General features: G+C 35.9%; 1 protein-coding gene across 3 annotated transcripts; it reads right to left on the bottom strand.

The window, feature by feature from the left end:
* Positions 1-612: 612 nt before the first annotated feature.
* Positions 613-24,417, bottom strand: HORMAD1 (HORMA domain containing 1). Of its 3 annotated transcripts, none has more exons than XM_081487757.1 (15): positions 24,127-24,417; positions 23,399-23,456; positions 22,558-22,702; positions 21,019-21,082; positions 20,579-20,615; positions 18,495-18,515; positions 18,202-18,228; positions 16,857-16,924; positions 12,762-12,913; positions 11,355-11,614; positions 9,845-9,911; positions 9,684-9,757; positions 8,857-8,940; positions 5,119-5,190; positions 613-1,285 (listed from the first exon to the last, which is right to left on the bottom strand). In XM_081487757.1, exons 2-15 carry the CDS (start codon positions 23,429-23,431, stop codon positions 1,205-1,207), a joined length of 1,185 nt encoding a protein of 394 aa, XP_081343883.1. In that variant the 5' UTR covers positions 23,432-23,456; positions 24,127-24,417; the 3' UTR covers positions 613-1,204. The 3 variants fall into 3 exon arrangements, with proteins under 3 accessions (XP_081343883.1, XP_081343882.1, XP_081343884.1); XM_081487756.1 differs by having other exon boundaries at positions 24,356-24,417; XM_081487758.1 differs by lacking the exon at positions 18,495-18,515 and having other exon boundaries at positions 24,356-24,417.
* Between the last annotated feature and the right edge of the window lie 2,505 nt (positions 24,418-26,922).

Raw genomic sequence — 26,922 nt, 5'->3', positions numbered from 1 at the left:
TTAAACCGGCCAATCAAAGCGTTTAGTGAGCTATCACCAGCTGGCGATCTACAAAGGTTTTTGTTGGGCAATCTCAGTGTAGCAGGTGTTATCTGTAGCAGTGTATACTGAGACAATTAGGTGAGATGAGTTGGGATCCAATGAAGCTAAGAATACATAAACATTTAAAAATTGGTTGTTTTCGACAATTAGCTTATCCCTAACTTTCCTGTTTCAGAAAAACTTGATCTGGGTCAGTTTGTGCACGTTTATTTAGTTACATTAAACAGGATAGGCACATTTCCACCACAGCATTCATACTAACATTTTCCATTACTGTTTCTTACTGGCAAGTTCGTGGATAATGTATATTTTTTAGAATATGGCTGCTGAAAATGCAGGAGGCAAACAGACTTAAGTTTTAAGCCTTCCTTTTCTAGAGCACAGGAAATAGTCAAGTCTAGAACCAGGTCCCAGGTTTCTCACTGAGGGTACAATATCTTTCACACTACCACCCAAAAGTTCTAGGACGTGTGCTCAACTCTTGAAAGAAACATCTACCACAATGATTTCAAAATTAGTGCCTAAACATTTTCTACTATTTAAATAAAAATCAGAAGCCATGAAAGAGTCTAGATGCCGAACAATATTTTATTTATGCTGCCAAAAATGCTACATTTTAAAATCAGTCATTTTGTCTTGTAAAAATTGTTAACAAAGGTAAAGCACCAATTTTAAACTGTACATTATATATTATCATGTTAATACACTGTATCAAAGTACTGAAGACATTGTTTTAATAACAATTAACAAATACAGCCAGTTAAACTGTAGTTTTAACATAGGTAAAAAGTGAATTTTTAGAAAAATTTAATACAAAAATAAACATTATTTACTTCAAAAAATGGCTTTTAGAGGGCCTTAAAAAATTAATGTGTTTAAAGGAAGTGTCTGCCAAAATGGAAGATATACATCAATATCGAGAGGATAATTAATAGAATTATGACACTGGTATTTCTGTTTTTATACAAAAGTTCTCTTGAATTTGTCTCAGATAAGATTAAGGATCATAATATGATAGTTAAGGATTCATTTTAGTGTGCTGACTGCTTAAGACTATATATAAGTTTTCAGAGGTAGGACGAACACACCTTAAAATAGTAATATAACAACCTTTAGTTTAAGTGTTGTGAAGAACTCTGCAAACATGCAGAAAAAAAAATTTTTATATACGCTCCTTCGGTTCACTAAACTTTCTTCTTTTTGGCACTGACTCCTGACTAGAAGAATCAAAGTGATGAAGGACCTGTCAAAAGAAAACAACTACTAAGAATACTTTCCAGTTTAAATATCTTTAATTTTAGAGTTTTTTTATGTCTCTGAGTTTCCTTCTTCCCTTTCTTCCTTCCTTCCTCCATTCCTTCATTTTCTTACTTTAAAAATTTTGTTATTTATATTTCCTGATGGCTGCTGAATACAGTCTTGCAAAGTGTAAGGTTTTCATTAGGGATGTTGGAGTAGTTAGAAGACTTGATATTATGTCCTCAAAAGAGTAGAACTTCCCTGGTAGCTCAGTTGGTAAAAAAATCTGCCCCCAATGCAGGCAACTGCCTGCAATGCAAGAGATCTGGGTTTGATTCCTGGGTTGGGAAGATCCCCTGGAGAGGAAATGGCAACCCACTCCAGTATTCTTGCCTGAGAAATCTCACAGACAGAGGAGCCTGGCAGGCTACAGTTTATGGGGTTGCAAAGAGTTGGACATGAGTTAGTAACTAAACCACCATCTCAAAACAGTAAAATATTTGGAGGGGAGTGAGAAGGGGGGAAGATTAAAAAATGAGATGCAAATAGAGAAACATTTCACTTTGGCATCATGTAAGATTAAAATCATGTTTTGCTTTTTGTATCATTGGTATTTTTCAGTGCCTGATAGATTTTATTGCCAAATTCAGACTTAAATTGAAGAAAATAGGGAAAACCACTAGATCATTCAGGTATGACCTAAATCAAATCCCTTATGATTTTACAGTGGAAGTGACAAATAGATTTAAGGGACTAGATCTGATAGACAGAGTGCCTGATGAACTATGGACAGAGGTTCGTGACATTGTACAGGAGACAGGGATCAAGACCATCCCCATGGAAAAGAAATGTGAAAAAGCAAAATGGCTCTCTGAGGAGGCCTTACAAATAGCTGGGAAAAGAAGAGAAGCGAAAAGCAAAGGAGAAAAGGAAAGATATTCCCATCTGAAGGCAGAGTTCCAAAGAATAGCAAGGAGAGATAAGAAAGCCTTCCTCAGTGATCAATGCAAAGAAATAGAGGAAAACAATAGACTGGGAAAGACTAGAGATCTCTTCAAGAAAATTAGAGATACCAAGAGAACATTTGATGCAAAGATGGGCTCGATAAAGGACAGAAATGGTACGGACCTAACAGAAGCAGAAGATATTAAGAATAGGTGGCAAGAATACACAGAAGAACTGTACAAAAAAGATCTTCACAACCCAGATAATCACGATGGCGTGATCACTCACCTAGAGCCAGACATCCTGGAATGTGAAGTCAAGTGGGCCTTAGAAAGCATCACTACGAACAAACTTAGTGGAGGTGGTGGAATTCCAGTTGAGCTATTTCAAATCCTGAAAGCTGATACTGTGAAAGTGCTGCACTCGATATGCCAGCAAATCTGGAAAACTCAGCAGTGGCCACAGGACTGGAAAAGGTCAGTTTTCATTCCAATCCCAAAGAAAGGCAATGCCAAAGAATGCTCAAACTACCACACAATTGCACTCATCTCACATGCTAGTAAAGTAATGCTCAAAATTCTCCAAGCCAGGCTTCAACAGTACGTGAACCGTGAACTTCCAGATGTTCAAGCTGGTTTTGGAAAGGGCAGAGGAACCAGAGATCAAATTGCCAACATCCGCTGGATCATCGAAAAAGCAAGAGAGTTCCAGAAAAACATCTATTTCTGCTTTATTGACTATGCCAAAGCCTTTGACTGTGTGGATCACAAGAAACTGTGGAAAATTCTGAAAGAGATGGGAATACCAGACCATCTGACCTGTCTCTTGAGAAACCTGTATTCAGGTCAGGAAGCAACAGTTAGAACTGGACATGGAACAACAGACTGGTTCGAAATAGGAAAAGGAGTCCGTCAAGGCTGTATATTGTCACCCTGCTTATTTAACTTATATGCAGAGTACATCATGAGAAACGCTGGGCTGGAAGAAACACAAGCTGGAATCAAGATTGCCGGGAGAAATATCAATAACCTCAGATATGTGGATGACACCACGCTTATGGCAGAAAGTGAAGAAGAACTGAAGAGCCTCTTGATGAAAGTGAAAGAGGAGAGTGAAAAAGTTGGCTTAAAGCTCAACGTTCAGAAAACTAAGATCATGGCATCTGGTCCCATCACTTCATGGCAAATAGATGGGGAAACAGTGGAAACAGTGTCAAGACTTTATTTTTGGGGGCTCCAAAATCACTGCTGATGGTGATTGCAGCCGTGAAATTAAAAGACGCTTACTCCTTGGAAGGAAGGTTATGACCAACCTAGATAGCATATTTAAAAGCAGAGACATTACTTTGCCAACAAAGGTCCGTCTAGTCAAGGCTATGGTTTCTCCAGTGGTCATGTATGGATGTGAGAGTTGGACGGTTAAGAAAGCTGAGCGCCGAAGAATTGATGCTTTTGAACTGTGGTGTTGGAGACAACTCTTGAGAGTCCCTTGGACTGCAAGGAGATCCAACCAGTCCATCCTAAAGGAGATCAGTCCTGGGTGTTCATTGGAAGGACTGATGTTGAAGCTGAAACTCCAATACTTTGGCCACCTCATGCGAAGAGCTGACTCATTGGAAAAGACCCTAATGCTGGGAAGGATTGGGGGCAGGAGGAGAAAGGGACGACAGAGGATGAGATGGTTGGATGGCATCACTGACTCGATGGACGTGGGTTTGGGTAAACTCCGGGAGTTGGTGATGGACAGGGAGGCCTCGCATGCTGGGGTTCACGGGATCGCAAAGAGTCGGACACAACTGAGTGACTGAACTGACTGATAGATTTTATATGTTCAGTGTATCCTTGAATGAATGGGAGGATGAATTAGGAAAATTGTTAAGAAGATTCTGATTTACTGAGTTTTTATTTCTCTGGTAAAACTCACTAATGATACAAACTGGATTATGATTTTGCAGAATAAAATCAAGGCCTAAAATATTGGGAAAAACGAAAGAACCTAATCTATTAATGAAATGTCAGGTTATTCCATTTCCTTTTTAAGATACATAAAATGAAAACAGTATTAACCAACTATATCTTTGAGACTACCCCTTTAACATTTGATTTTCAAGAGTTGTCAAGTTTTCAGTTATCTAATTTTTAAAAAGATTTTTACTTTTTGGCCATGCCACATGGTATGTATATTCTTATTTCCCAGACCAAGGATCAAAACCACACCCTGTGCATTGGAAACATGGAGTCTTAACCACTGGTCTGCCAAGGAAGTCCTTAAGTTGTCTAATTTTAACCTAGTAATAATACTCAAAATTCTGGTTGAAAACACATAAATATTTATCTCAGAAATGACAAATACATTATCTGATTTGCTAAAATAAGGTTACAAATATAATACAACTTGTTACAGAATTTAGGTCAAGAAAATTTTCTAAGGTACCAAGAGGAGATGCTATATTTTTAGAGAACATGTGGATTTAGTAACTTAACTTGTTTCTACTTTAGTTCTAATCTGTAGAAAGCTCAGATCAAATCTGTAGCCCAATTTTAATTCTACATAAATAAAATGGCCTGAGTATTCTTGTACTCTCATTTTTTTTTCTTATTCTAGTCATATTTTTCCTGATGTTGATTTTTGTTTTATACATGCCTCCAACTATTTCAAATCATTCATGGAATAAGACAGTAAATGTTTACATAGGAAAATTAATAAAACAATGTACCATATTTTATTTTAAAATCACCCAAGTTTTTAAAATTAAATATATCTAAATAAGATCTGAAAACAAGAGCTCTGAGGTATATCCAGGGATATCACATTTATCATTAACTTAATCTACAGCAATAATATTCTGATACTTGCCATTTCATTCAACCTATATATTATTATAAGACTTACTGTTTTCCCAGATTCAAGCTGAGTTCTCTTCCGATTTTCCTTAGAAGATTTTACTTGTTGATTTCCATTAGCCTCCACAAAGATAGAATGATTACCAATTGGTTATTTCTCAAAGAACAATCAGCATGACTGTTCAACCACAAGCAACTATATGCAGTTTTTTAAAAAACAACTTTACTGAGATATAATTCAGATACATAAAATTCATCCATTTAAAATATACAAATTTCAGTGATTTTAAGTATATTCACAGAGTTGTGCAACCATCACCGCAGTCAATTTTAGAGCACTTTCATCCTCTAAAAGGCTTCCCAAGTGGCACTAGGGGTAAAAAATCTGCCTGACAATGCAGGAGACACAAGAGACCTGAATTTGATCCCTTGGTTGGGAAGAGTCCCTGGAGTAGGAAATGACAACCCACTTCAGTATTCTTGCCTAGAAAACTTCATGAACAGAGGACCCTGGTGGGCTACAGTCCATGAAGCTCCAAAGAGTTGGACATGACTAAGTACACAATATATCCTCTAAAAAGAAATCCTGTACTCGTACAGCTATCGCTCCACTATTCCCCCATTCTTCCACCAGCATTAAGACTTAGTCTCTACAGAAATCCTTATTTTGGACTTTCACATAAATGGAATCATATAATACTTTTGCATGTGTGTGTGTATGATTGGTTTCTTTCACTGAGCATAATGTTTTCAGGGTTCATCCAAGTTGTAGCATGGACTGATACTTCATTCCTTTTTATGGCTGAGTAATAATAGTCTACTATATGGATATACCACATTTTGTTTATCCATTCATCTGTTAGGAACATTTAGGGTTTTTCCCCCATCTTTTGGCTACTGTGAATAATGCTACACATACAGTTTTTAAAATGAGTATTATATGGTGACAAGTTATTAGTTGTCATAGTATTATCCTCTGAAAGTACATATTTATTTTCTGATGCTTGAAATGTACTTTTCAATAACTTCCTTACTATATAAATATTTTCACTTCCTGCCTGTTTCTAACCATAATACAGTCACTACTGACAAAATTAGGAGTACTTCGGTGGAGTAAAGGATAGTAAAGGATACTCATCTTAAATAGAAGCTGCCTAGAAAGAACATTTTGCTACTAGAGGTAGTAATTTTTGGAATCCTTTTATTTCTTACTTTCCAGTTCTAACTTTCCATCAAGAACGTGGGGGAAAAAGGACACCTAAAAATGGCACTATCATCATTGGTGTTCTGGTAAATGTTTAACCAGTTCTCTGGGGGAAATAAATCCTGAGTTAAGGCATGGCCAACGGACTGGAAGAGGTCACTTTTCATTCCAGTTCCAAAGAAGGGCAATGCCAAAGAATGTTCAAACTACTGTACAATGTGCTCATTTCTTATGCTAGCAGGTAATGTTCAAAATCCTTCAAACTAGGTTTCAACAGTACACGAACCAAGAACTTTCAGATGTACAAGCTGGATTTAGAAAAGGCAGAGGAACCAGAGATCAAATTGCCAACATCCCCTGGATCACAGAAAAAGCAAGGCAATTCCAGAAAAACATCTACTTCTGCTTCATTGACTACACCAAAGCCTTTGACTGTGTGGATCACAACAAACTACGGAAAACTCTTCAAGAGAAGGAAGTACCAGACCACCTCATGAGAAACCTGTATGCAGGTCAAGAAGCAACAGTTAGAACTGGACATGAAACAATGGACTGCTTCAAAATTGGGAAAGGAGTACGTTAAGGCTATATATTGTTACCTGGCTTATTTAACTTATATGTAGAGTACATCATGTGAAATGCTGGGCTGGATGAAGCACAAGTGGGAATCAAGATTGCTGGGAGAAATATCAACAACCTCAGATATGCACATGATACCACCCTAATGGCAGAAAGCAAAGAGGAGCTAGAGGGCCTCTTGATGAAGATGAAAGAGGAGGGTGAAAAGGCTGACTTAAAACTCAACATTCAAAAAATTAACATCATGGCCTCCAGTCCCATCAGTTCATGGAAAATAGATAGGAAAAAATGAAACAGTGACAGATTTTATTTTCTTGGACTCCAAAATCACTTCAGATGGTGACAGCAGCCATGAAATCAAAAGACACTTGCTCCTAGGAAGAAAAGCTATGTCCAACCTAGACAGCATGTTAAAAAGCAGAGACATCACTTTACCGACAAAGGTCTATCTAGTTAAGGCTATGGTTTTTCCAGTAGTCATGTATGGATGTGAGCGTTGGACCATAAAGAAGGCTGAGCACTGAAGACTTGATGCGTTTGAACTGTGGTGCTGGGGAAGATTCTTGAGAGTCCCTTGGACAGCAAGGAGATAAAACTAGTCAATCCTAAAGGAAATCAACCCTGAATATTCATTGAAAGAACTGATGCTGAAGCTGAAGCTCGAATACTTTGGCCACCTGAAATGAAGAGCCAACTCATTAGAAAAGATCCCAATGCTGGGAAAGACTGAAGGCATGAGGAGAAGGCAATGACAGAGGATGAGATGGTTGGATAGCACCAACGACTCAGTGGACATGAGTTTAGCAAACTCTGGGAGATGGTAAAGGACAGGGAAGCCTGGTGTGCCGCAATCCGTGGGGATGCAAAGAGTCAGATGTGACTGTGCCACTGAACAACAACAATGCTGTGAATACTTTCATTATGTCCAGTTTCAAGATAGGTAGGAAAAACATGATGTCACTGAATGAAGACGGGATAAGAAATCCTCCAGCATACCACTGTTAGAGTGTGCCATTTGTTTCCTAACTTTGGTTATCTTTTTATTTGCTGAGTTGTGCAGCATGTGGGATCTTAGCTACCTGACCAGGGATTGAACCTGTGCCCCTGCAGCAAAAGCATGGAGTCATAACCACCAGACTGCCAGGGAATTTCCTGATATAATAGCTCATATATTTTACAGAACGCTTTTTATTCACCTTTGAGCCTTGGAGAGTAACTTAAAAGAGCTAAAATAAAATATAAACCTCTATTTGCATACATGCTAAGTTGCCTCAGTTGTATCCTCCTCTTTGTGACTCTATGGACCACAGTCCGCCAGGCTCCCCTGTTCATGGGATCCTCTAGGCAAGAATACTGGAGTGGGTTGCCACTTCCCACTCCAGGGGATCCTCCCGACCCAAGGATGGAACTCGTGTTCTCTTGCATCTCCTGCATTGGCAAATGGGTTCTTTACCACTAGTGTCACCTGGGAAGCCCAAATCTGTATTTAGTACAACTCATATAAAAAACTAAAATAAAGCAGTGGTGTTTTTTCCTTAAAATATGAGATTCACTTTATGTAAGATATGTATGTATATATATTTTAATGTATAATCATTTTTAATGTCTTATTAATAAGATAACCCACTCACAAGATAGAACATGGGAACACTTTAAGCATTCCTGGAAATTTCCTTGGGAGTCTGGAGGATAGTGTCACTTCTCAAAGCTTCTTCTGGATTTCCCTCCCCAATGTACCTTCAGTAAAATTAATCAGTCTTTCCTTTGTTTCTCTATGTAGCCTATTCTGACTGCTATCATAGTGCTATATCACTGCTTGTTTACCTCAAATTACTAAACTTTAAGCTAAGAGCATATTATATTTCCAGTACCTAGTAAAGTGACACATATTAATAGTATGTGCTTACTAAATGTTGGTCCAATAAATGAAGTATTAAAAGCAAAATAAACTACGGGGAAAATAACAAGGTTAGAATGAAATCAACTCTAAAGAGATGCGTTTACCATTTTATTCTGAAAAATTTTTCCACTTCTTGTTTTGCTTTCAGACACATCAAGTTCAGATGTTTTACTGACTAGCTGCTCAACCTAGAAAAGAAAATAATTACATGAAACCACTAAAATAATACAAGAGAAGCTTTTCATAATAATGGGGGTCAAAAATTCAATCACGTAAAATTTAGGGTGTTGCCATGTTGAGTTAATGAAAGTCAATAATTTTGTGTTGATTCTTACTGTAATAAAAAGTACAAAGGTAAAGATACTGGAACTGACACTGTATGCTGTACATTGACCATTCACGGAATTGAGAAAGATCGAAATTATCACTAGATGTCACTCTTTCAGAAGATAAGAACTCAGCCCACACCCACTGGAGAGGGCTGTGCAGAAAAAGGTAGGCAATCATCAGCCCCATTATTTTCATGTTGATTTTTTCTAAATGTTATTTCAGGATTTTACTATATATAGAAAACAAAATTAAACATGTTCTGTTCTGTTCCAAGGCAACAAAAATGTATTATATACTCCATTTGCAAATACAAAGGGTGGTTGAGTTAAATTAATAATTGCTTAAGATTCTATATACCTCTGAAATTCTAAGATTCTTTGAACAGTATTTAGGTTTATTACTAACCAAATCAAACAATAATACACTCAAAACTTTTCAACATATAATTCCCAAATTTTGTTAGTAAGCATTCTTAACACCTAATTCTCTTCTAAAATACCTAGAATATAAGAAAATCTGAGAAATAACCAGATAAGCATATAAGAACCTGTCTTTTGAAAAAATTCAAGTTAAAAGTGAGATAGAACTGTGAAGTTTATACCTGAGAATGAGAAACTGAAAAATCTGGACTTCTTTTAGATTTCATTTCATCTTCCTCACAAACGAAACCTGGTTCTGTTAAAAAAATAAATAAATAAAAGAGTTAAAATGGTATAAACTGAATTGGAAGTGAATTAATTTACATTTTCATTAACTTCTCACCTCTACGTACAGAACAGCCAGGGTTTTTTTCCTGCTCTTCCATTTTAGTTTCAGTGTCCAACTCATCCTACATAATTACATGAAGGAAAACAATGGACACATTCCAAAAAGAAATTAAAGCAACTGGGTAGTATTTATTAACAAGCTTGTTTTACATGAAGGTTAAATATAACATAAAATTACAATGACCTCACACTTTGTACAAATAAAGTGGTCCGATACTTACTATAAGGCAGCTTATTTATCCAAAGCATAATATCCTATTTTTCTTTACTTTTCAAGATTGCTTTAAGGTAGACAGTAAAAATATACAACTTTCTGAAAAATGTATGATGATTCTAAGAACCCCAGATCTTACTATTGTTTGACAGCATTGAATTAGACATGGTGACATAATAAGCTACAACTTCCGTAGCTCTGAAATTTCTGTAGAGATACTAGTATAAACTCTGAACTCTCTTCAGGGAGTTGGGAAAAGATAAGCACAGTTATGGTATGACAGAAATAGCAAAGGTTTGATGTCTACTTTATAATTATTATTCCCTTTGTGATATACGTCAAAGAGCTTTAAATATTTTAAAGAATGCTTCATAAATCCCAGCCATATTTGTTTATAAAGCAAGACTGGCATTTAGGTTTTAGGAAGACGATTCCTTCTTGACTGAACTGGTTGAAAATTGAGTTTTCTATTTGTAAGGATTTGGCTACAGAGGCTAAAACAGAATAGTTAGTCCCTATCATAAGAACTGTGATCATAATTTAGAATAAAATGAGACAAGAGAAAACCACAAAGGTGAGATTAAAGAACAAACATAATAATGATGAAAGATTTTCTGGGAATGACGCTATAATAAAAAAAAAGCCTTTTTAAATACTTCAATTCATCCATCCATTCAACCAATATTGAGAATACATTCTGTAAATCTAAATGCTAGGTACACAAGAAATACAAAGCTGAATAAGACACTTTTCCTGCCTTCTAGGAACTTCCAAGCTCCTTCAGGACACTGAGTTTTCAGGCCCTGAAGAAATTCAACCACAGGCTTACATGAACACTTAATAGGGGTGTTGAAGAAAAGATTCCAGCATTAGTCTGGGGGACTGGAGTCATTCAGTGGTTTTTCTTTTTTTTGAACCCAGACCCAGAGAGTGAAAGTGCCAAGTCCTAACCACAGGACCACCAGGGGATTCCATGGTTTTCAAATTATGCTCCAGACGAAGGGGTTTTCTTAAGAGTCCACCATGAGGGTAGGTGAGATGGTGAATGGCTGGGCCTCCAGGACCATTCCCTACTTCATTCATAATAGTTGTGCTTTTAAATTTCTGAGAATAATATTCTTCGCACCCATGTGAAAAGTTTTAAAACCACTTTAAAACTTTAAAACCTTCTTTATGGTATCTTTCAAACTTGAGTTTATGGTGATAATAAGTATTTATAGCTATTAAAGCACTCAGAATTGAATAAAACATTTATTACTACTGTACTTTGTAACTCTTTAAATGTACTTACACTTATATAATGCTCCTGGTCATCTTCTAAATCATCTTTGTCCGTAAGAATTTTTTGAAGTGGTGTTTTTAATTGTTTTGGTGATAATATACCTGAACCAATATTTTCCATTCGTTCTCTCTCAGTGGTCACTTTTACTTTGAAGGTGTGAAAAGGTGTTGGGACTTCTCCCACATTTAAGTACATAGGCTCCCCTTCAAATATCACTCCTTCACAATCACCATCCTTAAAACCAGGAGGCTGGTAATCTGGGGGTGTAACTTCAGAAAAGTAAATATAAACTATGCTGTTCATGAAATGGAAGGAAGTATATTAATTTTTATTTTTATAGAATATACTGCATATTGAAGAAGTTTTAAATAGTATAGAGGGACATATAATACTTAGTCAAAAGCAGTCTCCTACTATCTCCAAGTTCCTATTTTATTCCTTAAAGGTAAACTTTTTTCCTTACATTTGACTAGCTATGTGACTTGAGGAAACTATCTGTCATTCTTAATTCGGTTTCCTCATCTGTCAAGCGGGGAAAATACTAGTACCAACCTCATAGAGTCACTGTGGTACTGAAGTCTATAAAATGATCAGAACTGACACAGAGGAAGTATTCAGTAAACATTAATTATTATTGTTGATGCTTTGTGTTCTTCTAGAAGATACTATGCATGTAATATATATATATATATATATATTCTTAAAAAACACAAATGAAGTCATATTCTTCTGTACCTAGCTGTTTTTAATATCACTTTTAAATCTGCTTTTAATATTTTTTGGATAACAATTTATCAGCACATTCTTTTAAATAGCTTGCACAGCATTCTATTATATAGATGCACTATAATTTATTTACTCAATCCTCCAATAAAGAACATTAAAGGTTAAATTTCCAGTTTGTTTCCAGTTTAACAAATGCCATAATACATAAACATATAACCCTGCATATTTGTCTACGTATATTCCCAAGATAATTTTCTAGCTACAGAATTTCTAGATTAAAGAGAACGTGCACTTAACATTTTTATATTGCCAAATAGTCCTCTTAAAATGTTATATGGCACATTAATGGTTACATTCCCTCAAGAGTATACAAAAGTGCTTGCTTCTCCCCACACCCCTGCCAATAATGATTTTATAAGCTGTATGATCTGGTAAGTGAAAACTGGTATCTCATTGCTTCATTTCTTTAGTTATGAATGAGGCTGAGCTTCAAATGGACATGTTCTTATTACTGGAGAAGTGTACATTTTTTCAAATACCAACATGAAATATAAATTAAAATATTATATATATATATATATATATAAAAGAACAATTTAGGCACCTAAAAATATTTGGGATGGAAACTAACTTTCATTAATAAGAAAATATACAGGTACCAACTAAAACAGGATGATCTGGAAATAGTACCTTCATCGTAGTAAAAAAGTTTCATGGTCAAACAAACATCATTAGGTAAAGGTCCCAGATTTTGCATTAGAATATAAATCTTGCGAATGAGAAGAATACTTGCTTTCTTGGTGTCAGCAGATGACATACTAGGTTCATTGCTTTGGTTTTTACTAGAAGAGAATCACACAGTTTCTTTTATGACATCCATGGCTTTTAATAACATAACTTCATGTCTTCCTACTTAAGAGTCTTATTCCTATTAACGTACCAATTTGTTAAGTTAAAAGTTATGATTTCATGGGTTTAATACCACTATTATAAAAAAATTAATATCATTGTTAATATTATAATTCTAAACATATGGAGGCTGAACAACACGCTGCTGAATGACCAACAAATCACAGAAGAAATCAAAAAAGAAATCAAAATATGCATAGAAACGAATGAAAATGAAAACACAACAACCCAAAACCTATGGGACACGGTAAAAGCAGTGCTAAGGGGAAGATTCATAGCAATACTGGCTCACCTCAAGAAACAAGAAAAAAGCCAAATAAATAACCTAACTCTACACCTAAAGCAACTAGAAAAGGAAGAAATGAAGAACCCCAGGGTTAGTAGAAGGAAAGAAATCTTAAAAATTAGGGCAGAAATAAATGCAAAAGAAACAAAAGAGACCACAGCAAAAATCAACAAAGCCAAAGCTGGTTCTTTGAGAAGATAAATAAAATTGACAAGCCATTAGCCAGACTCATCAAGAAACAAAGGGAGAAGAATCAAATCAACAAAATTAGAAATGAAAACGGAGAGATCACAACAGACAACACAGAAATACAAAGGATCATAAAAGACTATTATCAGCAACTATATACAAATAAAATGGACAACTTGGAAGAAATGGATAGATTCTTAGAAAAGTACGACTTCCCAAAACTGAACCAGGAAGAAATAGAAAATCTCAACAGACCCATCACAAGCACGGAAATTGAAACTGTAATCAGAAATCTTCCAGCAAACAAAAGCCCAGGACCAGATAGCTTCACAGCTGAATTCTACCAAAAATTTAGAGAAGAGCTAACACCTATCCTACTCAAACTCTTCCATAAAACTGCAGAGGAAGGTAAACTTCCAAACTCATTCTATGAGGCCACCATCACCCTAATACCAAAACCTGACAAAGATGCTACAAAAAAAGAAAACTACAGGCCAATATCACTGATGAACATAGATGCAAAAATCCTTAACAAAATCCTGGCAAACAGAATTCAACAACATATTAAAAAGATTATACATCATGACCAGGTGGGCTTTATCCAGGGAGGCAAGGGATTCTTCAATATCCGCAAATCAATCAATGTAATACACCACATAAACAAATTGAAAAATAAAAACCATATGATTATTTCAATAGATGCAGAGAAAGCCTTTGACAAAGTTCAACATCCATTTATGATAAAAACCCTCCAAAAAGCAGGAATACAAGGAACATACCTCAACATAATAAAAGCTATATATGACAAACCCACAGCAAACATTATCCTACATGGGGAAAAACTGAAAGCATTTCCTCTAAAATCAGGAACAAGACAAGGGTGCCCACTCTCACCACTACTATTCAACATAGTTTTGAAAGTTTTGGCCACAGCAATCAGAGCAAAAAAGGAAATGAATGGAATCCAGATTGGAAAAGAAGAAGTAAAACTCTCCCTGTTTGCAAATGACATGATCCTCTACATAGGAAACCCTAAAGACTCCACCAGAAAATTACTAGAGCTAATCAATGAATATAGTAAAGTTGCAGGATATAAAATCAACACACATAAATCCCTTGCATTCCTATACACCAACAAGAAAACAGAAAGAGAAATTAAGGAAACAATTCCATTGACTATCACAATGAAAAGAATAAAATACTTAGGAATATATCTACCTAAAGAAACAAAAGACCTATATATAGAAAACTATAAAACACTGGTGAAAGAAATCGAAGAGGACACAAATAGATGGAGAAATATACCATGTTCATGGATTGGAAGAATCAATATAGTGAAAATGAGTATACTACCCAAAGCAATCTATAGATTCAATGCATTCCCTATCAAGCTTCCAACAGTATTCTTCAGAGAACTAGAACAAATAATTTCACAATGTGTATGGAAATCCAAAAAACCTCGAATAGCCAAAGCAATCTTGAGAAAGAAGAATGGAACTGGAGGAATCAACCTGCCTGACCTCAGGCTCTACTACAAAGCCAGAATCATCAAGACAGTACGGTACTGGCACAAGGACAGAAATACAGATAATACAGAAATAAATCCACGTGCCTATGGACACCTTATCTTTGACAAAGGAGGCAAGAATATACAATGGAGAAAAGACAATCTCTTTAACAAGTGGTGCTGGGAAAACTGGTCAACCACTTGTAAAAGAATGAAACTAGAACACTTTCTAACACCATACACAAAAATAAACTCAAAATGGATTAAAGATCTAAATGTAAGACCAGAAACTATAAAGCTCCTGGAGTAAAACACAGGCAAAACACTCTCTGACATAAACCACAGCAGGATCCTCCATGACCCACCTCCCGGAATACTGGAAATATAAGCAAAAATAAACAAATGGGACCTAATTAAACTTAAAAGCTTTTGCACAACAAAGGAAACTATAAGCAAGGTGAAAAGACAGCAATCGGAATGGGAGAAAATAATAGCAAATGAAGCAACGGACAAACAATTAATCTCAAAAATATACAAGCAACTCCTGCAGCTCAATTCCACAAAAATAAAAGACCCAATCAAAAAGTGGGCCAAAGAACTAAACAGACACTTCTCCAAAGAAGACATACAGGTGGCTAACGAACACATGAAAAGATGCTCAACATCACTCATTATCAGAGAAATGCAAATCAAAACCACAATGAGGTACCATTTCACGCCCGTCAGAATGGCTGCTATCCAAAAGACTACAAGCAATAAATGCTGGAGAGGGTGTGGAGAAAAGGGAACCCTCTTACACTGTTGGTGGGAATGCAAACTAGTGCAGTTACTATGGAGAAGAGTGTGGAGATTCCTCAAAAAACTGGAAATACAACTGCCATATGACCCAGCAATCCCACTGCTGGGCATACACACTGAGGAAACCAGAATTGAAAGAGATACATGTACCCCAATGTTCATCGCAGCACTGTTTATAATAGCCAGGACATGGAAGCAGCCTAGATGCCCATCAGCAGATGAATGGATAAAGAAGCTGTGGTACATATACACAATGGAATATTACTCAGCCATTAAAAAGAATACATTCAAATCAGTTCTAATGAGGTGGATGAAACTGGAGCCTATTATACAGAGTGAAGTAAGCCAGAAAGAAAAACACCAAAACAGTATACTAACACATACATATGGTATTTAGTCAATCGGTAAAGATAACCCTGTATGCGAGACATCAAAAGAGACACAGATCAATACAACAGTATTATGGACTCTATGGGAGAGGGCGAGGGTGGGATGATATGAGAGAATGGCATGGAAGCATGTAAATTATCATATGTGAAACAAATCGCCAGTCCAGGTTTGATGAATGACCCAGAGGGATGGGATGGGGAGGGAGGTGGAATGGGGGTACTGGAAGGGGAAAACATGTACACCCATGGTGGATTCATGTCAATGTATGGCAAAACAAATACAATATTGTAAAGTTAAAAAATAGAAAATAAACTAATTTAAAAAAGTTACTATTTCATGGGTGTAATACCACTATTATAAAAAATTAATATAATTGTTATTATAATTCTAAACTAATTTACATATATTAATACACATTTTATGTCAGATGTTTTTTAAAGGAAACAAATTATGAATTTTACTGTATTTCTAGTCACATAAGCATACAATAGCTTTCCTACTCTTTGGCTCTGTTTCACAATTAAAATATATATAATTATCCACAGAATTCTGGCTTGTAGCCACTCCAAGGATATTTTGTATCCTTGATAGTACATTAGGGATGTTCAACAAGTTTCAGAATTATTTCTGAAGTTTAGCTATACAGTATTATTATGAATAAGTGGTAATCTGCAATATGAAGAGAACACTATAGAATAATAATTACCTTGTGAAGTCCATGACTGGTCCATTACTGGTGTACTTGAATTTAAATTGGTAACATTCTGAAATTGTCTAAAATAGAAAATATCATAGTTACAAATCTGATCTATAATACTGGTGGCTAAGTAGCTATATATGGATGTTTTTTATGTCTCACCATTTAATAATTCTTTCTGCATGATAATCCATATTCATCCATTGAAACTTTCCAATTCTAAATAGTCAATTTCCAGGGCCTGGGATTTGGGACTCCAGTGCCAGTGAAAGACTTACTCCCCACTCACTGCAATTTATGTTTTACATACCAGAGGGAAGGAACTCCTTAATAGGCAGGTAAAGGAGGTAGCACACCTCTTCCACTAACAGAATGGTTAAGCACAGGACTTAAATCCTTACTATATGGTAAGCACAAGCATTACAACGAAGTTAGTGGAGGTGTTGAAATTCCAGCTGAGCTATTTCAAATTCTAAAAGATGCTGCTGCTAAAGTACTGCACTCAATACGCCAGCAAATTTGGAAAACTCAGCAGTGGCCACAGGCCTGGAAAAGATCAGTTTTCATTCCAATTCCAAAGAATGGCAATGCCAAGAATGTTCAAATTTCTATACAATTGCACTTATTTTACATGCTAGCAAGGTAATGTTCAAAATCCTTCAAGCTAGGCTTCAATAGTACATGTACTGAGAACTTCCAGATGTACAAGCTGGATTTAGAAAAGGCAGAAAAGAATTTAGAGAAGGCTCCAGATGCGTGGGCTCAGTAGTTGTGCAGCACTGGCCTAGTAGTTCCAGGGCATATAGGATCCTCCTAACCCAAGGATCAAACCTGTGTCCCTTGCATTGGCAGGTGGATTCCTAACCCCTGGGTCAGCAGGGAAGTACACCCTTTTGTTTCTCGTCTTCTGGTTTTCCCTTTCATTTCTTATAACACTTTCTTTGTCAGATGAACAGGTAGACATGATTGGATTAGGGTTTACAGTCAAAGATTAAGGATTAGTATCTTATTTTTCTAAAACTCAACTCCTTTTAAAATTCTATAAAAAGTATGCCGTTAAAAATAAGAACACTGTAAAAGATCAGAAGTCAGGAGATTTAGGTTATTTCTAATGGTTTGTATCTTTGTGGCCTTGAATCAGTCACACAATCTCCCTTGTAGTTAAGGGTGTTAATCTGTTTAAGGGTAACAATACAAGGCTTGTCTTAACTCAGAAGTCTTTATGAAGTTCAAATGTGAAAATATATGTGAAAGTGCATTGACAAAAGCACAATTAAAGCATTAGAAACTATTATACTTTTATGTTACTTATAGATATTACAGGCATTATGTTTCTTTACTAACTTAAACATACCTGAGGGTCTTCTGGATTGGTGTACACCTATTTAAAAATAATTTACAACTGAGTTACATAAGTTACATATAAGGAGAACTAAACTGGATATTTAGACTAAAATATTAAATGAATTCAGTAAAACAAAATACAGAACCCACCCCCCCCCCGCAATAAATGTTACTTTTTTCTAATGAACAGATCAGTGGTTTGTATCAAATGATACAATAAACAGATGGTTTCAGCATTATTTAATTAAGCAAGGCTGAATTTAACAGTCTTTTATAAGGAACATACAATTTAAAAATACTTACAGCTAGAACAACCATCCTCAGCTGAAATATAACAAAGAACAAAAATCTTATTTTTATTCTATATTTTTGCATGATGGATCATAAGAATTATCTGTCCTATTTCAACATTTATTTCTAATAAAAATAATCTCGCAGAAAACAAACTTGATTTGTTGCAGGTAAAGCAGTATCTCAGATATCCTTCCCTATTCCCCCAAATATCTATTTCTAGTTATCTTATTGAAGGTCAAAATTCATATCACTGACTTAAGCAAATGAGGCATTACTGCCAGTTAATGAGTTATTGTGAAATAACTCATTAAATCTTACCCAATATGAGAACTGGTTTTGAGACGAGAAAAACAGTTCAGGGCCCTGCTCATTGAACAAAGGGAAGAGGCTTTGGGGCCTATCGGAATAGAGAATCACAGGAAATCATTCACTCTAGTAATCTGCCAAAATCCGAGTCACCCTCAGTTTGGACCTTTTCCTTATACTCCAGAACCAATCTATCAACAAATCCAATCAGTTCTGTCAGATATATCCTGAATCTTCATTTTTTTTCCTTTGTCATCCTGGTCTATGTGTGTATGTGCTCAGTTGCTTCAGCCGTGTCTGACTGTGCAACCCTATGGACTGTAGCCTGCCTGGCTCCTCTGTCCATGAGACTCTCCAGACAAGAATACTGGAATGGGTTGCCACGCCCTCCTCTAGGGGATCTTCCTGACCCAAGGATCAAACCTGGGTCTCCTGCACTGCGGGAGGATTCGTTACCACTGAGCCACCAGGGAAGCCCCATCCTGGTCTAAGACACCATTATTTTTCATCAGTACTTCAGTAATGGATTAAGTGCCATTGACCTTAATTACAATCTTATTCTCCTTTGATGGCATATTCTCTAAATAGCAAAGTGATTTTTCTTTTAATTTTAAATATAAATCTAATGATGATACATTTCTACTCAAATCTTCCAAATGGCTTTTATTGTACTTAAAGTCCAAGCTCTACCTACTCAGCCCTGAATGCTCTGGCCCTATCTCCACAAGTTCATCTCCTGCCACTCTCTTGCTCTGCTCATCACACTCCAATCATTCTGGTCTTCTTTTTATTCCTTGAACTGGCCAAATTCCCCTCCAACTCTTTGCATTTGCTGCTCTGTCAGGAATATTCTCCCAATATCAATGCCTAGCTGGTTTCTTCTAATTCGAGTCTCAGCTTAAGTATCACCTCCTCAGAGAAGCTCTTCAGACTACCCAATCTAAAGTTACACCACCTCTCCATTTGCCACATCCTTTTTCTTAAAATGTTAACGGCATTTAACACAATTGGATGTTATCTAATCTCCTTGTTTTATTGGCTGTTTTCCCATTATAGAAGAGGCCCTCTTTGTCTTGTTGACCATTTTAACTTACCAGCTCCTACCTAGAATATATGTGCCTAGCACAAAACAGGCACTCATTTAATGAATATTAAAAACATAATGTCTTAATGAAGAAGGCTGGTGACCATGGATAAAATTTTATCTTTTTCTTAATTTTTTAGAGTTAGATTTGCTTTGTTGATATAAATGTAAGCTCAGTAAGTATACACAAAGCCTTGTCACTGTTTAACCTAGACTACATGTAAGTTTATTTTTAAACTCTCATGAAGAATAATTTATTATTAGTATAAATATGATTTTAGAAGGCATGTGAAACTGATGAAAGAAATATTTCAAAGGATGTTTTAATTCATTAAGTTTTTATAAGTTAATATACGTTATTAATGCAAATGGGGCTTCCCAGGTGGTGCTAGTGGTCAAGAACCCACTTGCCAATACAGGTGACATGAGAGATACAGGTTCAGTTCCTGGATGCAGAAGATCTCCTGGAGAAGGGCATGGCAAATGAGTGCTAATAATCAAAACGGGCTTGTCAAAATTTGTTAAGTAATAATTCTGTTAGCTTTAAATGAGTTGAATATTAATCTTTAAAATATTCAAACTTTTAGCTTTGGGCTTGCCTATACCCAAGTTAGTTTAAATTAATCTTTTACTATATGGTAACCGCTGTCACATTTATAGAATATAAACTATGAAAAAAAAGAATAAAGAGGTACTGACTTACATATTTTTTGTGTAAAGCATCATAGCATCCTAACATCCTAAAAAATAATCAAGGATTCATTTTTAGACTGAATGCACTTCCAGACAATAGTTATTTTAATGTCTCATTATCTCATTACTAATACACAGTTATTATTAATAATGACGCTCCCTATTTATTAGCTTAAACAATAAAACAAAACAATGTGGTAGAGATATAAAATGTCAACAGGGGATGAAAAAAAAGGAAGACAGAGGAACAAAAATAGGAAAATTAAGCCTGCTCACATGGAGCATGAAATAAAGAAAATTTTAATGCAAAAATCCAAAGATCTGCAGAAGTGGTATCCAGTGTTAAAGGGGGAAATCACTAAAACTGAGTTAAACACTTAAATGTATACAAGGTACCAAAAAAATATGATTTAAGAAAGATAATTTTCTTTCGTTATTTATTTTACTTACCACTTCACTAACTGTGTAGATCCTGGACAATTTTTATCTTCTCTCAGAATTTTGACACAAAGATCTAAATACAAAAATAAGGATATAGAGTTAAGATTGCTGCTAAGTCGCTTCAGTCGTGTCCGACTCTGTGCAACCTCGTAGATGGCAGCCCACCAGGCTCCACCGTCCCTGGGATTCTCCAGGCAAGAATAGTGGAGTGGGTTGCCATTTCCTTCTCCATACTGAAGATTATTTCCTTCAGTTGTGTATTACAGGTTTATTATTAATAGCAATGAACTTCCAGATGATTGATGTTAATAAAATTAAAGAAAGAAAGGTTGCATGGAAACAAATCATCTTTTTATCCTTATTATAAAATAGCATCATAATTGATTAGGATGCACGTTGGTGGATAGAAAAAATTTTCCATTTTAAAAGCTATAGAACACTTAGATATAATGCTTTCATGCCATTGTTATCTAAGAGTCTTAGAAAATTTGCTCTGGCCCCTTATCCCGATTAAATACTTGCAAAAGACCAAGAAGTTTAAAGGTTATTAGACAGAGCCCAGCAAGGAAGCAATTATTAATACAGTGGAAAGGACTAAGATCAATCAGTCTCAGGTTTCATATGTGAAAAACAGGAATAGTATCTTAACTCATAGGCCTGTAATATGAACTAACAAGATATTACACATAACATGGTACTTAACATATTGCCAACAAAGTTGGTGGACAATATAAGGTACACATTATGTGATAGACAGTAAGTCATTTTTATAGTATAAAATGGCTGTATTACTTTCACTTCTTTAAAATAACACAAGAACATATACTACCACTGTAGGAGACTATAAGTAATAGGATGTTTTTACCTATTTATTTCATCATTATAAACGTAATGTCAGGTGATATTATACTTGAGAGATTGAGGGAAAATTTTATGATTAAGTGCTTTCAAAGGTATTGAATATACTTTATAAAATCACTTAGATGTCCACACAAATATTTGTATATAATTGTGGCATTATTTGAAAAGCCAAAAGTGGAAACAACCCAAATATTCACCAACTGGTAATAGATAAATAAAATGTGGTATATTCATATAATGGAATACTATTCAGCAAAAAAAAGGTAGTAATCTAAGCTACAAAATGAATGAAACTTAAAAACATTTTGCCAAGTGAAAGAAGCCAATTACAAAGGACCACATATTATATGATTTCATTTATTTAAAATGTCTAGAATAGGCAAATCCATAAAAGACAGAAAGCAGATTGGTGGCTGCCTAAGACTGGAAATGGGGGAAGTAGAGAGTGACTTACTGGGTATGGGGTTTCCTTTTGAGGTGATGAAATGCTTTAAAACTGATTGTGGTGAATATACCCAGAATCAATGAATTCTGCACTTTAAATCAGTGACTTGTTAGATATGCGAATCATATCTCAATATAGTTATTATAAAAACAAAACCTCTAAGTAAAAAACTACCATTTTAAAGCAAGCCAAGCTAAAAAATACCACATTTAAAGGAAGTTTTTAAATAAACATTACGTTACCATCTAGATATCTTGTTCCATAAGCACATTCCGGAAATATTCCTCTCAAATATGTGATGCAGGATACTGAAACTGCTAGGAGCCTCTTCACTAACACTAAAGACTGCTGCTCAGTTGATATCTTATTAGGAAATATTAGTGCACTCTAAAATTCAAGGGAAATTAAAAACATTATATTTAGCTTTACTAAAAATATAGTCTTTTTGAACTTAAAGTAGATCTAATTTTTTTTGCATAAACATGGTACTTCAAAATTCTTAACCATGGTGGTTAGAATCCCCAGAAAATCAGGATGGCTTCTACACTGTGAGGGTGTTTCCAGGGTGGCATTCTAAAGGTAACAGGCAAAAACTGCTTAAATATCATTAGAAATCCCCTTGTAGGTTAACTGCATAACACATGGATAGATAGCACTGATTTTTCTATCTAATTTTTTCCTTCTTTTCTCTTTAGTCACTGACTGGGTTTAACACAGCCAGGTAACTGTAATGCAAGATATGTGAAGAGAAGACAATTTTATATTTGTGGGGCATAAAAATTCATGTTCTAGGAGATGACTGCTATTAGTGATAATTTCATCAAGGCAACATAATAGCATTCATTTGATACCTAATGCAAGCTGAATTTGAAGCAGCAATTTAATGCAATGCATCAAGCATCCAATAAAATTCTCCATTAATTCAATTTAGTTTAGCAAATATCTTCATTTCTTAAAACATGGAGTTTACTGGCATCATTAAACTCTCAAAGGTTCAACTCTCTCAAACATAAAAATAGTTGATAATTCAAGAAACAATAAAATTAGCTAAATTAAGATATATTAAAATACAAGAAATCATACCATGGAAGTTCTCTGTAATTGTGCAGTGGCCATCTTCTGATATTTTCTTTAATTCAACCTTGTGACAGAAATACAAGCTTTAACTTCAGATCTTATTTTTATCCCTAATCTGGTTCACTACATGTAAAGTCAAAAGAGTTTTATGGGAATAAATAACGGGACTTTTTTTTTTTACTTAGAATCTTTGAAAACAGAGGTTCATTTTGCTATAAAATTAGGTAAACTGTTAAAGCTGCTTGACTAGCAAGCCTAACACAAAAAAGGGTTAATAAGAAAGCTCTTTAAAAGTCTTTTTTTTTTTTAAGGGATTATTAAGAAAGCGCTTTAAAAGAGCGCTTTTTTTTTTTTTTTGAAGCACAGTCTACTATTTTCTTCACTTCACAGTATTCAAACATTGATAACACTGCACAGGTAGGTAATGAAAAATTGCCCCTGCCAAATCCTTTAAAATATTTTTTTAATTTTTGTTTTAAATTTGTAGTTTCAAAATGACCAAATCACGTAACTTTCCTTCCCTGAACTTGAGCATGGCTCTGGGTATAACATATTGTCCTACTCTGTGGAACAGCCATAAAACAGCAATAAAACATATTTTAGATTTTTTGGACTGATTCAGATTTCTCATTTCTTTGATAGAAGTTTTGAGGGTTTTTTTTTTTTGGTCCCAATTTCACTTTGCTTAACCAGACAATTCATCTAGAAGAATTCACACAGAAGAGTCTATTTACCGTAACCATTTATCCTAATAAGGCCTGGACTGGATGCCAGAGTTCACCTGACCTCAAGCACCTCTGTGAAAAATAAGCAGGTATAGATTTTCCCCCCTCCCCTGAATGTTTCACCACTAAGATCTTAAGAAATTTAAAAGTAGATGGGAGGTAACGGAGAAAGACATTATAAAGCAAAAGACGAAAAGAATGAAAACAAAAACGAAACAAACATGTATTACGTACGTACCGTCTGAGAGTCCGGCCGCCAGCAATCAGGAGACCCGGAAAGAAACAGCACGCGCGCCGTCTGTCGCGCATGCGCCTTCCTTCAACGGTTGCCTGCGCAGGCGAGACAGTCGATTTTGACCTCAACTACAGGTCACCTTTCCCGCCAAGAGCAGCGCAAGGCGCGCTGGGAAACCCGAGAGTATGAAGGTTTCCTTCTCAGTCGCAAACCCGCGGGGAAGGTTCATTGTGTGTGCCAAGCCCTCCCGATGTACATAACCGTCTTACAGTGAACAAAATGTTCTCAACAGCCATTTAATTAATCATATTAATTTCTGATTGTTTTCACAGTTTTGATTTTGTTACGGGATCTACCACATATTGCGTGCCTTCCCATCTTACAGTCTCCTGTGTCTTCAGGAAACAGTCACTCTAGCAGTCTCCTACCTAGATATTTCTACTTTGCTGTGTCTGTGGGGACAGTGATAGCTTGAGTGTAATTAATGTCTCATTTAGAAGCAAAATAATACTCAGAGCTGGCAGGTAGTTAAAGATTGTCTAGTAATACAAATTTAGTTTGCAGATTGTTATATATCCAAGTAGTGTCAGTGGTGTAGACATAAATTAGTAATTCATAGTCTTTGGTAGGCCTACCTGCCTTACCAGTTAGAAAACAGCCACCCTAGATATGAAAAGATTTTCTCACGGTCAATTCAGAGAGGAATGAAGACTAGAACTCTGTTTTCATGGTCAAAAATAGTGAAAATCCCCTGGTCTAATTATTTTGCTTTTTATTTCCCTTACACTTAATGTTTTGTAAAAAATTAAACAGAAGCCCCACTTAAGTGAAGTTGGGAGATCAGAATGGAGAGTTCTCATGCCCTGAGAGACAGCAGAAGTCAATAGGAAGAAGGACTTCATTTCTTTCCTTACATGGATTCAGCCAATGAAGAGTCATAGACTCTTTGTTTACTGTGGCCTTCCCAACTTCCTTTTTCTCTCTATAAAAGCATTCTCCTCCCTATGCTATGTAAGGACTTGCACATGGCTGGCCCTGGTTGCAAATCATTGGAATTGCAATTTTCTGCTGATCCCAAATAGACCCATCTTTGCTGGAAAAATATCTGGCAGTCTGTTTCAGGTCAACAGTTTACAAAGAGCTTTCACATTCATTACCTCATTCTTCTGTTATTTTACGTTGCTTCTTCCAAGAATTTTGTGAGGATAACACAAGTATTACTCTATTTTAGGGTAAAATTGGTTTCCTGAGATGACCTCACAAGTAATTTCAGTGCTGGAAGATGGGCAGTCACTAGACCATCTAATGCTGACATAATAACTTTATGACACAGTGCATGCGTGCTAAGTCGCTTCAGTCGTGTCTGACTTTGTGCGACCCTATGGACAGGCTCCTGACAGGCTCCTCTGTCCATGGGATTCTCCAGGCAAGAATACTGGAGTGGGTTGCTGTGCCTTCCTCCAGGGGATCTTCTCCACCCAGGGACTGAACCTGAGTCTCACATTTCCTGCATTGACATGCAGGTTCTTTACCACTAGCACCACGTGGAAAGCCCTATGATACAGTGCTTCATATTAATTTGAGTCATTAACAATTATACAAGAAACAAAAAACATGTGAGAAAGTAAATAGCTCATCTGTGAATGACAGAATCATAATAATGTTGTAGGGGAGGAATAATTTCTCCTCTACCTTGTTAGAGTCTCTGGCTGGGCCTATGAATTAAACTGACAGAAGGTAGATTAACAGCAGAAAACATACAAGTTTTAATTATATGTTTTTTACAGGTATATGGGAGTCTTCACAAGAAAAGTGAGGACCCACAGAAGCAGAGTTGAGTGCAAGTATATTGAACTGGCAAGTAGTAAAATTGTGAAAATGTAACTAGGCAAAGGGGGGGGGGGAGTGCATTGGGATAGTTAAATGAATGAAGAAGTGACTAGGAAGGTGAGGGTTAGTTAAACAAAGTTTGTACAGATTTATTTCAGCACGTCCTTGATCAAGAATGTTTCTTTCCTTCTGGTAGAGAAAGGACATCTTTCACATGGGAATTTGATCTCCTGCTTTTAAGAAAAAGAAGGAAGATCAGAATGTCCTTTGTGTAGCCACTGTTTTTCAAGTGCCTTTAACTCAAAAGAGTCAATACACCAGAGTGGCACATTTAGGGTTGGCACATTGAACTCCTTCAATGCAACATCTAACTACTGGTTTAACTGTATCACTGACTCTGTTTTGAGGATGAGAGTGGAGAAATGGGTGGTGATGGTGCAAGAAATCTAAAATATCAACTACCATAATAATAAGCATATAGATACCATTTAAAATTGATAAGTAAAAAATAGCAATACAAATCTATCAGAAGGTAAATACTAGAAGAAACAACTAAAATAATGATCATTGACATACAACTATTCAGTCAGTTCAGTTCAGTCACTCAGTTGTGTCTGACTCTCTGTGACCCCATGGACTGCAGCACCCCAGGCTACCCTGTCCATCACCAACTCCTGGAGCATACTCAAACTAATGTCCATTGAGTTGGTGATGCCATCCAACCATCTCATCCTCTGTTG

This window comes from Giraffa tippelskirchi, chromosome 5 (assembly GCF_054371585.1).
Source record: "Giraffa tippelskirchi isolate mGirTip1 chromosome 5, T2T-mGirTip1v1.2.pri, whole genome shotgun sequence".
Lineage (NCBI taxonomy): Eukaryota > Metazoa > Chordata > Mammalia > Artiodactyla > Giraffidae > Giraffa > Giraffa tippelskirchi.
Note: the sequence above shows the minus strand (reverse complement) of the source record. Positions and strands in the feature narration are given on the sequence as shown.

Bases quoted from the DNA above. Each gene is read 5' to 3' on its own strand.
- HORMAD1 (XM_081487757.1), bottom strand. From the start codon at position 23,431: ATGGCCACTGCACAATTACAGAGAACTTCCATG. The intron at 21,083-22,557 runs GTAACGTAATGT...TTTTGTATTTAG, and splicing joins TGGAACAAGATATCTAGATG to ATCTTTGTGTCAAAATTCTG. The intron at 16,925-18,201 runs GTATGTTTAAGT...TTTCTATTTTAG, and splicing joins CCAATCCAGAAGACCCTCAG to ACAATTTCAGAATGTTACCA.